At 40.8% G+C, this 17,509-nt stretch overlaps 1 protein-coding gene across 9 annotated transcripts in view; it reads left to right on the top strand.

Annotated features, from left to right (window-relative positions):
- Nucleotides 1-17,509, top strand: part of LTBP1 (latent transforming growth factor beta binding protein 1) — a 332,013-nt gene that overhangs the window by 251,486 nt on the left and 63,018 nt on the right. For all 9 annotated transcript variants that reach the window (XM_054022526.1, XM_054022522.1, XM_054022524.1 and 6 more), the window contains 2 exons: nucleotides 1,662-1,787; nucleotides 11,646-11,771. In XM_054022526.1, coding sequence (XP_053878501.1) covers nucleotides 1,662-1,787; nucleotides 11,646-11,771 — 252 coding nt within the window. The remainder of the gene's footprint in view (nucleotides 1-1,661; nucleotides 1,788-11,645; nucleotides 11,772-17,509) is intronic.

Genomic DNA, 17,509 nt, shown 5'->3' with positions numbered 1-17,509 from the left:
CCTCATCCTCAAAGGAAACCTGCACAATACTTTCAGAAGACACCTACCTCTCACTAGTTAAGAGTAAGTATTTATATTTTTTGTGGTCACTGATCAGAAGAACCTTTGTGGTAGATGGGTCAGGTAATTTCACAGTTTGTGGTTGACCTCAAGGTAGGGCTTATTTGGGTGACTTACCTGAATGTTTTTGAGTGTTTTGTAGAGCAAAATCTAAAAGTACATTTTATGGTCTGCAAAAAGAACAGGAGTACTTGTGGCGCCTTTTGTTAGTCTCTAAGGTGTCACAAATACTCCTGTTCTTTTTGTGGATACAGACTAACACGGCTGCTACTCTGAAACGTGTCATTTATAGTCTGAAAAGTGACTATGTAAAAATGGCAACTTCTTAATCAACAGACCCGATCTTTGTATGTATTTAGCCATCTGCTTACTTTGCTGACTAAAATATGTATTACTACTTTTTACCCCTAGTTACGCTCCACAACCAACGAGACTCCAAAACAGGGTTTCTCAACCTATTTACATTGTGGGCCGCATATACAGCTTTCTATATGTTTTGTGGCCTGCACCCACACAAGAGTATTTATACTACCTATCTGGCCCTGAGGATGTCACATGGGTCGCAGATGTGTGCTGATTGGGCCGTAAGCAGCCCGCGGGCTATGGATTGAGAAACGCTGTTCCAGAATGTTGAGCTGATTTCTATTCTGGCTCACGCATCATCAACAGAATTATTGACTAAGTTCTGGCTGCAGAAATTTTTATCGTTGATGATGCTTGATCCAGAAAGAACGAAGAGTTGATTTTCTAATTCCAGGTTGAGTTTGCAGGGCAGGCAGGCAGAAAAAATATCTTTACTTGTGAAAACTGAGCAGTGCTTGACTGCTCCGTATGCACTGACATCTTGAGAACATGCCCAAATTCTAAAGATGCTTTTTGGCTGCAGTGTGTAGAAAATCAGCTTATTGGAAACAATGTAATCTTCCAAACTCTGCTGTCAAGATCGTGTACCAAATGCTCGGCTGGGTTTCTGGGCCTTTTGTGCCACTTGAGCAGCACAGAGGGGCCAGAAAGCAGTCAGATTGGGCCATCTGAGAATTCCCCTCCTGACACAAGGGAGTCGTCAACTAGTGCAGAGCTGATGTAGCTAACCCCTGCACCACTCCCCATCCTCCACTTATTCTCATTGGGAGTCAAGTGAAGGGAGCATGGCTAGACCAGAATGTACTCTCTGGCTGTGCTTAGCTGACATATTGGCCCTTAGAATCTGCTTAGCTGGTGGAAGTTAGTTCCGTATGCTGCTCTAACCCGTGCTTGGGGTCAGAGTGGTGTAATTACTGGCTTCCTGGCAGCCCCTCCCTCTCTGTCAAACTTCTGTTCAGCACCACAGAAAATCTGACCCTTCACTCTAGTAAACATATTCTTACTGATTTAGCACTTTCACCCATGGCTGAAAATGGATCATGTATGACAACTGAAGCATACTTCTGCTAACAGGTATCAGCATTCCTCACATACATTTTGACAGTTTAACTGACCATCATTAACCAATGTAAATAGGTTGTGGCAATATGCCAAACACTAATGCACATTGGAATCAACTGCAAAAGCAATATTAGAGAAGTTTAAAACATTTTACAACTCTGCTCTGTATTTTCCAGATATCAATGAATGTGAAGGATCTGAACTCTGTTTGCCACATGGGGAATGCCTAAATACAGATGGTTCTTTCCTTTGCATTTGTGAGCAAGGCTTTTCAGTTTCTACAGATGGCCAAACATGTGAAGGTGAGATGAGTAGTGATACCAAAGTGAATTTCACCCTGTAACCATATGCCACAGAAATGATTTCATGTAGTTTAAGTGCTTATGTTGCTAAAAACATTTCAAACAACATAAAAGCTGTCGTCTTCCTCATTTGAAGCACCTAAAGCTGCGTTAAATTTTTTAAAGAGAATCTAGAGAACTAAGTATTAAATGCTATGCTAATGCAATATTGAATGTGCATAGTTAGTCACAAGAAGTTAAGAAATGCAAAAATTAAAGGCCAGATTCTTACTCATGTAAGTGATCCCATTGATTGTATGAAACTAGTTGGGTAAATAAGGTGGTCACAATTTGGCTGTAAGATTCCAAAACCAACATTAATATAGCAACCTTGCATATAAAGTATTTGGTGTTTTATATTCTTATTTTTCTGGTAAACATGTAGCTTAATATTACTGTTTGTGTCATAAAATGTATAGTATGAAATGTACAGAACAAGCAGCAAGACTGAGTGAATGTTAGAAACTCAACTTCTGCTTTTCTTGTCTTTTGGTGACTAACTGTGGAACCTTAATGCTTTATAATATTTAATAAATTAAACTGCAATGTGTGGGGGATTTAACTGAAAAAGGAAAGAGAGTGATGGAGAGAGAGAGAGAGAGAATAGAATAAAGAAATGGAAAAAGGTGAGGGAGAAGCAAGAAGGACACACAGCTGTAAAGTGGGGAAACTATTCATAGCTGGAAAATGTTTCCTTTATTTTAAAATCCCATGGTGGGGGTGGAAGGAGAGAATTGGTCACAAAATGTACATAAATTAGAGGGGGTATTCAGACTCTTGGTAAGTTTTAAGTGTGACCATTATTGCTACAAAGTTTAGGCACCGTTAATTTAGGGCTTCTCAAATCTTTTAGCAGTAAAACCTTAACTTTTTAATGTTCTGAGTGTTCTATTTGAAACAATAAAACCTTGTTTGTAATATGTTTAAAAATACAGACATGGAGAAAATATTCCTGCAGTAGAAATAAATCAAATTGGAAATCCTGGTTAATTTCTGTTTGCATGGGGCTATTTTAAAATCCTGTTTTAGTGCTTTAGACATTTTAAAATTTCTTTTCAGAGCTACAAATAGTTCTTCAAATTAGCATTTTCAATTTTAAACCAAACTCATACATCCCCCTCTTTTTTCCCCTCCCCCTTCTCACATGCATGCACACACACATATGTAGATCTTTTTCATAAATGGTAGTAAAAACAGTTCCAGTAATAACAATGGTGAGAAACCTCAACCACAGGCATGGAAAGTTTGCAGATGAGGTGCACTTGGGGTTTTGTTTGGCTCCAACATAACAAAGTGTCCTGTTGCTGATTGAAAGCACACACTTGCCAGTGGTGCTGCTCTACTGTCCTTACGGCGAATTTAAAAAAAAGAGATTTATGATCCATAATACACAGAAAACATTATTTTTGCCATCAACAAAGCAAAAAGTAAAAGTTCCGCCAACCAGATTAAGAATGGACATTCACATAGATACATGGACTATTCAGTCCAGAAATCTTGTGAAACATATAACAACGATTCACGAGGAACAAAACCAAAATTAAACAATGCGAACAAACAACAAAACCAGCAGGCATCTTGAGAAGCAGTTCTAGAGAATGCACGAATAGCAGAAATACTGGATAGAGTTATAAGCAGCTTTGTGTTGGAAACCAGGGGAGATGGACTTCAGACACCCAACCAGCTTCTCCACTCCAAATGTTAGTGTTGGAGGCCAATTAACCCATGTAAGCTTATTTACACATGGTGCCACCCCATCAGTCTACTCAGGGCTGGTACAAAGACCTTCTCTGCAGTGGAAAGGGCATGTGGAGACCTCCTGCTTGGTTACTGTATTCATTCCCTCCACCTTGTGAAAGATATACCGGGGGGGAAATTGAAGTAATTTTTGTCTAGCATATAATATACCTGCTGTAGTAATAGCTAATAAAGCCAAATATGCTGTTGGCAATGGGATATTGCTGTACTACCATGAAGAGATGGGAGTCAAATATTTAGAACTGGTATGGCACCAACCATCTTGTCACTCTCAGTAATTAATAGTAGCATGAACTGAAAGAGCCATGCTTTTCCTGACATTAGAATAGCCTTGTCAAGTAGAGAAGAGACAGTGGATCTGAAGAGTTCTGGGGGTGGGATGCATTTTTATGATCTCAAACAATGAGAATACTTCAAAGTTCTCCCAGAATCCAGACTGCTAAAATTATTCATGTAAAATTGTGCAGGATATATAGACTCCATCCAGTGTTTAGCAGGGAAAGGGTTAAATGTCTTCAGTTTCTAAACAAGAACACTATAGTAGGTGTCTTCCTCACTGTAGAGGATAAGGAAGAAGTCAGAAAGGTTTAAACTAAACACTCTATACCACAAGAACAAAACAAAACTCTATGTTAAAGGAACATTATCAAGGTTGCAAAGTCAAACACTCAAAAAGTTCGGCAATGCCCGAATTAAACAACAACCTCAACTAAATAAAAACAGTAGCTACTAGTTTTAGGGGTCCCACAAAAACAATGAGGCAGTCTGGCTGGGTCTGTGCCAGTTAATTAACCAGCACTATTCCTGGAGATGTGGTGGCATCATTCATGATGATGGTTATGTGTACAAAGTTAATCTTAATTACAGACAAAAAGAGAGACAGATTTTTAACCAAATAGAAAAAGATGAAATCAGAAGATTGATATCCAGGCATCTAAATAATATTTATAAACAATGGAGAGTAAAATAAAAAGTGCAAAACCCATTAACCATGATTCACAGGTAACTGGTGATGTATATGGGATACAGATCAGGCAGTATATTTGACACTGGGAAATGTACTTTAATAACTTAACTAAGCAAGGCTGCTTATAGTCTCCTGAAGCAGTAATAATCCTTTTCATTTATAATTGGCTGCTGTATGCAATCATTTTAATTTTAAAAAATAATGAAAATGTAAAGATCTAAATCTGAAAAAAGCTTTCAAGCAGACACCAATCACTTCAGTTCTGATTTTTGAATGTCCATAATTTTCAGAATTCAGTTTAACATAAAATTAAAAAAAAAAAAACCTATAACATTCCAGGTACTGTAAGAGGATGTGGCTTCCAGCTGCGGAAGCTACTGTTCTTCACACTAGTTGCCTTTGTGAATTTTACTTCTAGATAAGTGAACGAGAATAGCTGTTTATATCATCAGAGTAGGGACTAACTGGATTTAGCTGCCTTTAGTAATGTGGAAAGAAGATTTTCCATCTCTCTGGGTTGTTTTCTTACAAGTTCAGATGTTTTCTGGAAAGTTAAAAACAACAACATAAGATGATTAAGGAGCTTGTGTGGTTTAATCCTGGTCTTGAGTCTTTATGGCTATTGGCCAAAGTAAACTGCACAGCTGTGTAGACTCTACCCTCTTCCAAGGAGTAAATCAAACCTTTGTAGTAGCTGTGGTATTCCATCACTGCCCCCTTCCCAGGAGCTGAATCTGGTGATCAGGCTTGACAGAGTTTCCTAATAAGGAGACTCTTGGAAGTAACATTGGGGGACTCATTAGCTTTCCATTGAGCTTGTTGAGATTCTTGCAAATGTTCTTCCCTAGCCGACTGTCGGCCAGCTTCGGCAGCGATAAGTCATGGCAGCATCCTCGGTGCTAAGCAGCAGCCCTGTCCTGATACCTAAGCCTCTCCTCTAGTCCTGGCAACTCTCAATTCTGTCCCCAGCGCCACCCCAGTGCCTCTTCTGGGACACCCCATCCCCAGCATCTCCCCTCTCTGTGCCAAGAACCGACACACACGTAGTAGCTCCCAACACCTCTAAGTGCTACCATAACATGTTTGTATCTTTCAGCCCACCGGAGCTCCCCACCCTCTCTGCTCCTTCCCTACTCCACTTGGTATCTGTCATCCCTCTGAGCTGTCAGGGGACTTTGGTGAAGAATAGATCTTTCTAAAACAAAAAAAAATGGAAATTCATACACAAAAACCACTATATTGTGTATCAGTTAAGGCTATTGTACACACAAAATACCTACCACAAACCTCAACATTGGGGAAATGAGAAGTTACGTGATTAAAAATACATAATTTCTACCCCTCCATCCAGACACCTTACTCCATCCAGACACTTACATAGCCATTGTTCACCACAGACCACACATCACAACCTTAACTGGGCCCTTGCTGGGAAGAGGAGGAGGTTTTGGGAAGGAGGAGCAGGAACTCTGGCACTCCTCTGGGGCCATGGGTATGGTCCAGTAAATGTGCAAGTGAATTCCTCCAATGCAGTGTGCAACGGCCATCATCACAGACATACTAGACCTCAACTTAAATAATATTCTGCCGTGAAGTCGGAAACTCCATCCTTGACCTGTCAAAAATAAACCCAGAATAAATGCATGGCACTTTCCAAAATGGGCCACCTTTTTGGTGAATACTTAATGGTTTTCTAGCAAGCTTTGACACCCCTCTCACATGTGCTGAAGTAAACAGATTGGGGTCCTCGCCATAATGTATCCACCCTGACCCTGAGGCTAAAGCAGTGACCCAGAACTTGAATGGAAAACAGAGAAACCTCTTCCTTAAGCCAGAGATGCACATCACCATCACCACATGAAATAGCCACCCAGCAATACTTCACGTGGCCATCCAAACACTATATTCAAAATCCTAGTTATTCTAACTGCCCCCTCATCGTTACTGTTATTGTTATTTATTAGGAGTATTATGGAAGTACCTAGAGGTCTCAGCCAATATTGAGGCTCTTTTGTGCTAGGCACTATACTGTACAAACATGTAGAAGGAAGCAGTCCCTGCCCTGGAAAACTTACAATCTGAATAGAATTCAGTGCAATTTAAGCAGATACCTAAATTTAATCACATCTTTAGGTGCTTTCCTGAAAGCAAAGTTTCCCTTAATTTGGACTCAAGTGCTTTGCTGAATAGGTATAGGCTTAAGTACATGCTTAAATATTTTGCTGATTTGAGGCATTCCTTTTAAATATCTTGTTATGCAGGGACTCAGTCCTGCACTCATTACTCAGGTAAAACTCTTACTGATTTCAGATCAGTAGGAGTTTTGATTAAGGAATGCAGAACTGGCATTGGATTTTGAAATATATCATAATTACAAAGCTACATTTTAATTGTATAGACATATGGTATCTTCGTTACTTATGTTCCCCCACTTTTGTCTCCATGTAGCAAGATGTTTGCCCGTTACAAGCCACATGCTTTACAGGGTGATTAAAGCAACAAATGCCCTTTCCGGCTGTAAAACAGGAGGCCTTTGAGTGAGCTGTCTAGACAAGGAAAAATATTTGGTGCTTGGACCCTCTCTGTAGGTTCCCAGTCACTCACTGTATGAGTCAGTCATGTTCAGACTGTGTACTTTTAAAAACAAAATCATCCTCTGTGGATGTGTTATATATTTAATTAGGACACTTGTTGCAATGATGGATTTTGTTTCTGCTGCTTTTCAGTCAATGACCTCACTTTACCTTTTGAGAACAGACTTATATGATCCTTTCCCATCTGTTTTCTTTAATATATAGCTATTAAGAAAAAAGGATACTGTAATTTATACAATTTTAAATCCCTAGTTCTTGTCGTCTCTGTGTAGACTTTTAATAGGATAACTGTTCTGTGGCTCAGGAATCCCTGTTATTAAATTGTAACTGGGCACTGGAAATGTATGCAGTGCATTGCTTTGTATTGTCTTATACACTTGGCTCTCCATCCTATATTCCGTACTCAGACAGAATTCTCATTTGACCTGAATGGAAGTTTTGTCTGAATAAAGAGTGCAAGATCATGACCTTTTTCTAAGACCACGTGTACAAAACTCTGCAAACCACAATATGAGGTTAACAGATAAAATAAGATCTTATTCTCAGTAGAAAGAAGAGACAGTCAGAAAAGTGCATCCGTAAGTGCATGTATCCTGGGTCTCTCATAGTACACTTGCTTTTGCTTTTCTGACTATAGTGGATACATCTTTAATAATAATTGTCCTATGGTTATGGTGATTGGTTAGGAGATGGAAGTATTTGGAATGCAAGACAAGTTTTTGACCTCTCAACCTTGATCATGTTTCTTTAACACTATAATACAGACATACGTATTGGCTACTCTTACTGCTCTGTTTATTTTACTGATTTTTTTGTTATGATGTTGAACAGTTCAATAACCAATTTTTTGACAGACCATTCCCATTCCTATTATCACATTCAATTCCTGTGAGATAAATGTATTAATGATAGTATTCTTTACCAAAGACAAATAACCATTTTCAAGATTAATTACTGTGGTATTTTTCCTTGATCTGTTTAATAAATCAAGATAAAAAGAATTATATTAAAAACATGTATTGGCAAAAATCAATCATCTATTGATTAACTACTGATAAAGTCTTATTATCGCATGTTTCCAAGTAATATTACCTTCAATAGTAAAATATTCTTGTGGCAATCCAAGCTATAAGTGAAAAAAATTATACCAAATACAATAATAAATATAACAATAAAAGTATTTCTAAATTTCAGAGCAATGTTGGAAACTTTACATTAACATAAGTATACATTTTACACATATTTACATAAGTTTTATATACATTAATAGAGAGGATAATTAAACAGAACAGCTTAGGAGAGAAAGTGGTAAATTCTCCACCACTTGGAGTCTTTAGAACAAGATTAGGTATCTTTCTAAAAGATACATTGTGGTGGAACTAGAAAGTATTGAGCTTCATGCAGGAATCACTGGGTGAAGTTCTGACCTATGTTATAAAGGAGGTCAGACTAGATCGGCGTAGGCAACCTATGGCACGTGAGCTGATTTTCAGTGGCACTCACACTGCCCGGATCCTGGCCACTGGTCCAGGGGGCTCTGCATTTTAATTTAATTTTAAATTAAGCTTCTTAAACATTTTAAAAGCCTTATTTACTTTACATACAATAGTTTAGTTATATATTATAGACTTATAGAAAGAGACCTTCTAAAAATGTTAAAATGTATTACTGGCCCGCAAAACCTTAAATTACAGTGAATAAATGAAGACTCGGCACGCCACTTCTGAAAGGTTGCCGACCCCTAGACTAGATGAACAGAGTAATCCCTTCTGGACTTAGAAGTCTATGAGGGAGACTCTCCACCCGCTCCAGTCCCTTTATGCCATGTAAAGAGGCCGAAACAGCATAGAGGGGCTCTGAAGGTCCTAGATCCAGCTGAGGGAAAATTCCTTTAGAACACCATCTGAGGCAGACAACAAGAGGCTGTTCTCCAAGTACTCCTTCACAAGACTCTGCACAGGGATGGGAGTGGGGCTATGAGTGGGATGGGTGTGTTGGGTAGAACCATAGCCTGTAGCACTGCAGAGATTCTGGGTAGTACTGCTGCCATAGGCAGGCAGTGAACGCATAGGCACCAACTCCATGGTTGCTGCGGGGCTGGAGCACCCCCGGGGAAAAATTAGTGGGTGCTCCACATCCACCGGCAGCCAAGCTCCCCCTGCTCCCACCCCCTCCTCCCCTGAGCATGGCCTCCCCGCTCCTCCCCCTCCCAGCGCTTCCTGCCCGCTGCCTAACAGCTGTTTGGGGGCACTTAGGACTTTCCAGAAGGGAGGGGAAGGAGTGGGGATGTGGTGCTCTTGGGGGAGGAGGTGGTAAAGAGGCGAGGCAGGGACGGGGATTTTGGGGAAGGGGGTGGAATTGGGGCGGGGTGGGGCAGGGGTGAGGCCAAGGGTGGGGGGGATCGAGCACCCATGGGGCAGAGGGGAACTCGGAGCCTATGAGTGAAAGGCTGCCAAAATTTAGGCAGCCATTGAGGGATAGTGACCAAGTGATTCAGAGACCTTAGATTTCCTTGACCCCTTTCAATTGGACTTTAGATCTGGGTATTTTTAAGAGATTTTATTGATATCATTGCTCAATGATCTCTTTCGGGAGATGAACAAGGCGTATCTTTCCTGATTTTTTTAGGCCTTTGGTATTGTAAATGATGAGGTGTTGTTGACATCTCCGAACACTGGGAGAGGTAGACAGAGCTGCACTTGAATGTCTCCATTCTTTCCTTCCTGAGATTTACCAAAGAGTAACATTGTGGAAATGCTTATCTGTCCAAAGGGTTCTCTTCTATGGGGTGGTTCAAAGTTCTGTTTCGTCAACTTTCCAGCCGAATGAATATGTAAGGCCTTTAGTGGAGATAGCGAGAATGAGTATAGGTGCCATCAATATGAGGTTGCTCGGGAAAGAGATGTTGAATTCCATTCCCAGGGTTTTTTTTTCTTGGAATCCTTCTGTAATTTACTTTTTTCTCAGTTTCTGTATGTTTTAATGTGCACAACTAATTTCACATACAGCTACAGCCTAAACTTGGCGCTTTTTATAAATTAAAAAGAATCACTTCGTTCACCACTGAAATTCAGCCACCTCAGCAGCAGAACACTGAAGGTGTTTCACAGTGGACAGCATCACTACTCAACATTTACAATAGCTTTTAGAAACGGAATGCAGAAATAACTTCTCCATTTGAAATTGCAGGGGTGATTTAAGATGGCAGAATGTAATAACCCAAACTGGGATTTAGCAAGGATACTGGGGTTAACATTCTTACTCCTGAAAAACATGCCATGAGATTTTTAATGACCACAAGTGGTCAGGACTTTGGTTTTAGGTCTTATTTTGAATGGAGATTAATATATTCACAGTACTCATAATACACTTATGATAACAGACTGCTCTCTGCCACAAGCAGCCTCCTTATAGGCTGACGTGGCAATTGAGTCAGTCAGGAGAGCAGACTTACTCAGCACAGTACTCTAGGATGCTCACTAGGGAGGGCAACAAACCAAAAATAGGAGCTACACACTGAGACCTCAATTCTGAAAATACTTCTGCACCTTAAAAATTTGACACACCTGAGTAAGGCTGTTCATTTGTATAAATCTACAGAATTAGTGCCTAAAGGCCCGATCTGCAAATCTTTATTACTGGCACCTGTGCAGAAGGCCAACATAAATAAATGGAGATATACCTATCTCATAGAGCTGGAAGGGACCCTGAAAGGTCATTGAGTCCAGGCCCCTGCCTTCACTAGCAGGACCAAGTACTGATTTTGCCCCAGATTGAAGGAGCAAAGGATTGAACTCTCAACCCTGGGTTTAGCAGGCCAGTGTTCAAACCACTGAGCTATTCCTCCCCCTAAACATAAGGTCCATACTACTCTTTAAGTCCCACTTATGCGCTCAAAAGCACATGCTTATGTTCCATTGATTTCAATGAGACTTAAATACTTTTTTTAAAGTTAAGCATGTGCGTTGCTGAATTAGGGCCTCAGTGTGCTGGCCTTTTCCACAGGCATGAACTTCACCCATATTTTTTACTATTTAATACTAAAATGATGGACACCATAGAAAACACTAAAAGAGAGAGTTCCATTTACAAGTATTGTATTATTTACAGTGATTTTTATTGGATCAAGCTCTAATATTGTGGAGAGGGAGATGGCTAGAATTTGCCAGTCCTGCATAAAATGTCGCCCATAAATTAAATTTAGGAAGTTGTTGTTTCAGTGTTTGTCTATCTGCATGCAGCTGTTATAATAGAGTAAATCTGAAGCATGTATGTGCATCGCTATTATTATATTGTTCTAGAAAAGTGCACTTATAGATGCTCATAAGTTAATTATCTGTAGAGTATTATGTGACTAGTGATATTTTTGTTTCTTGTCCTTTGTGTTTGTTTCCCTTAACATCTACAGATACACTAACTGTATCTACTTGTAGAGATGTAATTGTCTACCTGTCAAACTGCCTTTGTATTGTGTCTGATGTTAAAATGTCTTATTTGCAGATGTTGATGAATGTTTTAACAACACTCTATGTGGCAGTCATGGGTTCTGTGAAAATACACCTGGTTCCTACCGCTGCCTCTGTTACCAAGGGTATCAGGATCCACAGGATGGCCAAGGGTGTGTGGGTGAGTTTTTAGATTTTATAATCAATACTGCATCACCCCAGTGATGAAAAACTGATTTAAAAGAAAATTTATTTCTTCATAAAATTATTTTGTCTTCCATCATTTTGTGTTAAATTTGCACCATTTCAGAGTAACACAGGACTCAAATATGTCTTTCTCACTAAACCCAGTAAACCATGTGGGTACTTACTGTGTATCTGTTTAAGGAGAACCTGTTTTTAGGATTGGAATGGAAACCAACCGCAAATAAGCTGAGCCACTCCTTTTATCTATTTAAAAAAAAAAACACTATTTCTGCAAATGTCAGGCCATTCACAAATATAAATCATAATGGATTGAAATTAATACTTCAGCTTATTTAAGTGCAACATCTGTTTAGTCTCTTAGTTGACTAGCCAGAACTCTGTACTACCTCCTACAGGAAATATAGTCTGGCGTGTGGTACAGCCTGTCTGAGTTAAACAGCATACCTCCTTAGAAACAGTATGTTTGAACAGGTTTTAACATTACCTTCAGGCTCCAGGAAAGACACCTATCACTGTGAAAAGATGTGAGAATTCCATAAATGTGTAAATATTGTAGATTTCTCCAGTGAGTAATAGATTTACAAATCTGTTGTTAATAGTGGTAGTTGGACCTGAGCACCATCTGAGGCAGCACAAGTCACTAATATAAAATTAATACCAGATCAACAAAAGGTATTCATTAAGTAATTTCTTCAAACTAGATTCAGGATGAAACACATTTGCCAGTAACACTAAGCTGAATGAAAACAGAGGGGAGTGAAAGAGTGGCAAAAAAAAGTTGTTGTTTTTTATATATATTCAGTATAAAATGGTTTTACTGAAAAATTATTCTGGTCCTCTTTTGGGGCTCAGCTTGCAAGGTGCTGAGTATTCTAACCCCCATTTAAACAGAAAAACAGAGTTTTAGACCTTAAATTATTTTTCATTAAAATGCGACATTTACTCCTATTACCATCTGGTGTGGGAGCACTACTACAGAGAGAGCCAGTGCTGCTTTTGAAATTTATTTCAGTGTGACGGACCCAATTGACAGCACTCCCTTCACACAACTCAGGCAGGCAGCACAAAGAGAGCTTTGGAGGGGATTCCTTAGGACCGAAAACTATCAATAACTGGAGGGAAATCCATAGAAGCCATAAAGCCAGCATAGCTGGCTCCTGTGCTACCCATCCATTGCAGCCCTAAAATAATATGGGATAAGGGAGTGTGGCCAGAGTTCATGGTGTCCAACTGTTCCCAGATGATGGGAACCAAGGCCAGTATTAGAACAATAATGGACATAAAATTAGGGAGGCATAACCAACAAGCCCCACCCTTGTCGAGAGGCTACACAACAGAAAACCCAATAATAATGGGGGATTTGAACTATCCCCATATTGACTTGGGTACATGTCACCTCAGGGCAGGATGCAGAAATATAATTGCTAGATACCATTAATGACTGCTTCTTGGAGCAGCTAGTCCTGGAAGCCCCTAGGGGAGAGGCAATTCTTGATCTAGTCCTAAGTGGAGCACAGAATCTGGTTCAAGAGGAGAATTTAGCTGAACCACTCAGTAATAGCTATTATAATGTATTTAAATTTAACATCCTTGTAGGGAAGGAAAATACCAAAGAAACCCACCACAATAGCATTTAAATTCAAACACAAAAATGAGGAGGCTAATTAAATAGAAAGTAAAAGGAACAGTCACAATAGTGAAATATGCCTGCAAGCTGCATGGAAACTATCTAAAAACAACATAATAGCATCTCAAACTAAATGTATACCTCCAAGTCAAAAACAAACAAAAACAGTAAGTGGACAAAAAAATGCCACCATGGCTAAATGACAGCGTAAAAGAGGCAGTTAGAGACAAAAAGATATTCTTTAAAATTGGAAGGGAAATCCTACTGAGGAAAATAGAAAGGAGTATAAACTCTGGCAAGTGAAGGGTAAAAATATAATTAGGCCAAAAAAGAATTTTAAGAACAACTAGCAAAAGAGAAAAATTAACAGAAAAAAATTCTTTAAGTACATCAGAAGCAGGAAGCCACTGGACGATTGAGGTGCTAAAGGAGCACACAAGGAAGACAAAGCTGTTGCAGAGAAGCTAAATGAATTATTTGCATTGGTCTTCACTGCAGAGGATATGAGGAAGATTCCCACAGCTGAGCCATTCTTTTTAGGTGACAAATATGAAGAACTGTCCCAGATTGAGGTGTCAATAGAGGAGTTTGGGGAATAAATTGATAAATTAAATGGTAATAAATGACCAGGACCAGATGATGTTCACCCAAGAGTTCTAAAGGAACTCATATATGAAATTGTAGAATTACTAACTGTGATAATAGCAGTTTTAAATCAGCCTCTGTACCAGATGTCTGGAGGGTAGCTAATGTAATGGCAATTTTTAAAAAAGGCTTCAGAGACAATCCTGGCAACGGTAAGCCTAGCTTCAGTACCAGGCAAATTGGCTGAAGCTATAGTAAAGAACAGAATTATCAGACACATAAATGAACATAATACTTTGAGGAAGAGTCAATATAGTTTTTGTAAAGAGAAAGCATGCTTTACCAATCTATTGGAATTCTCTGAGGGTGTGAATGAGCATGTGGACAAAGGCAATCCAGTTGATACAATGTATTTGGACTTTCGGAAAGCCTTTGACAAGGTGCCTCACCAAAGGCTCTTTAGCAAAGTAAGCAGTCATGGGATAAGAGGAAAGGTCCTGTCATGGATCAGCAACTGGTTAAAAGGTAGGAAGAAAAGGGTAGGAATAAATTGTCAGTTTTCACAGTGGACAGAATTAAATAATGGGGTCCCACAAGGATCTATACTGGGACCTGTGCTGTTCAACATACTCATAAATGATGTGGAAAAGGGGCTAACTGTGTGATGGCAAAGTTTGCAGACGATACAAAATTACTTAGGATAGTTAAGTCCAAAGCTGACTGCAAAGAGTTTAAAAGGGATCTCTCACTAAACTGGGTGACTGGACAACAAAATGGCAGATTACATTCAATGTTGATGAGTGCAAAGTAAAGCACATTTGAAAACATAATCCCAACTATACATATAAAATGATTGGGTCTAAATAAGCTGTTTTCACTCAAAAAAGACATCACTATGGATAGCTCTCTGAAAACATCTGCTCAATGTGCAACTTCAGTCAAAAAAGCCAACAGAATATTAGGAGCCATTAGGAAAGGAATAAATAATAAAACAGAAAATATCATAATGCCACTATATAAATCCATGGTACACCCACATCTTGAATACTGTGTTCCATTCTGGTCCCCCCATCTCAAAAAGATATATTAGAATTGGAAAAAGTACAGAGAAGGGCAACAAAATTATTAGGGGTATAGAACAACTTACAAAGGAGAAGAGATTAAAAAGACTGAGATTGTTCAGTTTAGAAAAGAGATGACTAAAGAGGGAAACAATAGAAGTCTATAAAATGGTGAATGGCTTGGAGAAAGTGAATAAGGAAGTGTTATTTACTCCCTTCACATAATACAAGAACCAGGGGTAACTCAATGAAATTAAGAGGCAGCAGGTTTAAAACAAACCAAAGGAAGTACTTCTTCACACAACGCACAGTCAATCTGTGGAACTCATTGCCAGGGGATGTTGTGAAAGCCAAAAATATACATGGGTTCAAAAAAGAGTTAGATAAATTCATAGAGGATAGCAGAGCCAGTGCTAGCCCATTGAGAGCCTAAGCAGGAATATTTTTGCCCTCCCACGACAATACTAAAACAAGCGAGTTCTTATAATAAAAAGCAAATTGCGGGGGGGGGGGAAGAGTGCTCTTGATCTGCTCAGGGCCTTAAGAAATTGCTTAGTCTGCTTATGGGGCTAGTGCCAGCTCTGGAGAATAAGTCCATCAACTGCCAGAAGCTGGAACTGGTTGACAATGGATGGGTCACTTGATAATAGCCCTGTTCTGTTCATTCCCTCTGAAGCACTTGGCACTGACCACTCTCAGAAGACAGGATACTGGGCTAGATCAGTGGTTCTCAACCAGGACCTGGGCGCCCTGGGGGGCTGCGAGCAGCTTTCAGGGGGTCCGCTAAGCAAGGTCAGCATTAGACTCGCTGGGGCCCAGGACAGAAAGCCAAAGCCCGGGACCCTGAGCCCCTCCACATAGGGTTGAAGCCTGAGCAACTTAGCTTCATGGGGGCCCCTGTGGCCTGTGGCCCCAGGCAATTGCCCTGCTTGCTACCCCTTAACGCTGGCCCTGGCTTTTATATGCAGAAAACCAGTCGTTGTGGCACAGGTGGGCCATGGATTTTTGATAGCATATTGGGTTGGGCCTCCGCAAAAAAAGGTTGAGAACCTCTGGGCTAGATGGACCATTGGTCTGACCCAGTATGGTCATTCTTATGTTGTGTTCTCCCTCCACTACACTGGATGTATCTCACTCACAGCAGAGAATCTGGCCTTATGAACTGTTCTTAAAACAGATTGGCCTTTGTACACAATTTGTACTTCATTAGAACTGTATCATGACTGTTCAGTTTATGGCTTTTATCAGATTCTGCTTCAAGCTGTCAATAGGCCTTTTCAACTTAGTTTGTACTTTATTTCTCTAAGGATTCATAGAAATAGAAAAAAGACCTTTATTGTTGTGCATTCTCTTTCACATGAATTAATTTGTGGGATAAAATCATAATTTGTAAAGAGTTCTGATTTTTAACTCTTTACTGATAGAAACCTGAGAGAGGTTACTGGTTATATCAGGGGTGGGCAAACTTTTTGGCCTGGGGGCCACATCTGAGTGAGGTAATTGCATGCAGGGCCATGAATGTAGGACTGGTGCAGGGGGTTGGGGTGCGGGAGGGAGTGCGGTGTGCAGGAAAGGGCTCAGGGTAAGGGGTTGGGGCACAGGAGGGATGCGGGGTGTACAAGGGGTCTCAGGGCAGGGTGTTGGGGACTCAGGGCAGGGGGTTGGGGTGCAGGAGTGGTGCGGCAGGGGGCTCAGCGCAGGGAGCTGGGGTGCAGGAGGGGTTCAGGGTGTGGGCTCCGGTCCGGCGCCGCTTATCTTGAGCGGCTCCGGGATGGCAGCGGCATGCAGCTGGGCTCAGGCAGGCTCCCTGCTTACCCTAGCCCCGTGCTGTGCCGCTCCTGGAAGCAGCCGGAACCATGTCCCCGCGGCCCCTGGAGAGGGCAGAGGGCTCTGTGCGCTGCCCTCACCTGCGAGTACCTTCCCCGAAGCTCCCATTGGCCACGGTTCCCCGTTCCCAGCCAATGGGAGCTGCGAGGGGCGGTGCCTGCAGGTGAAGGCAGCGCACAGAGCCCTCTGCCTCCTCCCCCTACCCCCCCCCCCACCCGGGGACGCAGGGATGTGGTGCCAGCCACTTTCGGGAGCGGTGTGGGGCCCGCGGCGCCACGGGGGTTGCAATCCCGCGGGCCAGATCCAAAACCCTGACAGGTCAGATCCAGCCCGCGGGCCATAGTTTGCCCACCCCTGGATTATATGGTATATGGATAACTCCTGATACCACTCACATCAATGGCAAAAATTCCCAATGACTTCAATAGGACTAGGAGCTGACTCTAAAAATCAGAATGCATAAATGCTTTTTAAAGCAAATATCTGTCTATTTCTTAGTTAATGGCTTGGGGGGTGTTATTATTAAACATGTTGGCAGTTTGCTTTAGTTTTTCTGTGCCTGCAACTTCTAGTTTGACCTTGTTGAGACCCTGATGCCACTGAAGTCAGCAG

The sequence above is a fragment of the Malaclemys terrapin genome, chromosome 3, assembly GCF_027887155.1.
Source record: "Malaclemys terrapin pileata isolate rMalTer1 chromosome 3, rMalTer1.hap1, whole genome shotgun sequence".
NCBI lineage: Eukaryota > Metazoa > Chordata > Testudines > Emydidae > Malaclemys > Malaclemys terrapin.
This window is presented reverse-complemented; position numbering and strand designations above follow the sequence as displayed.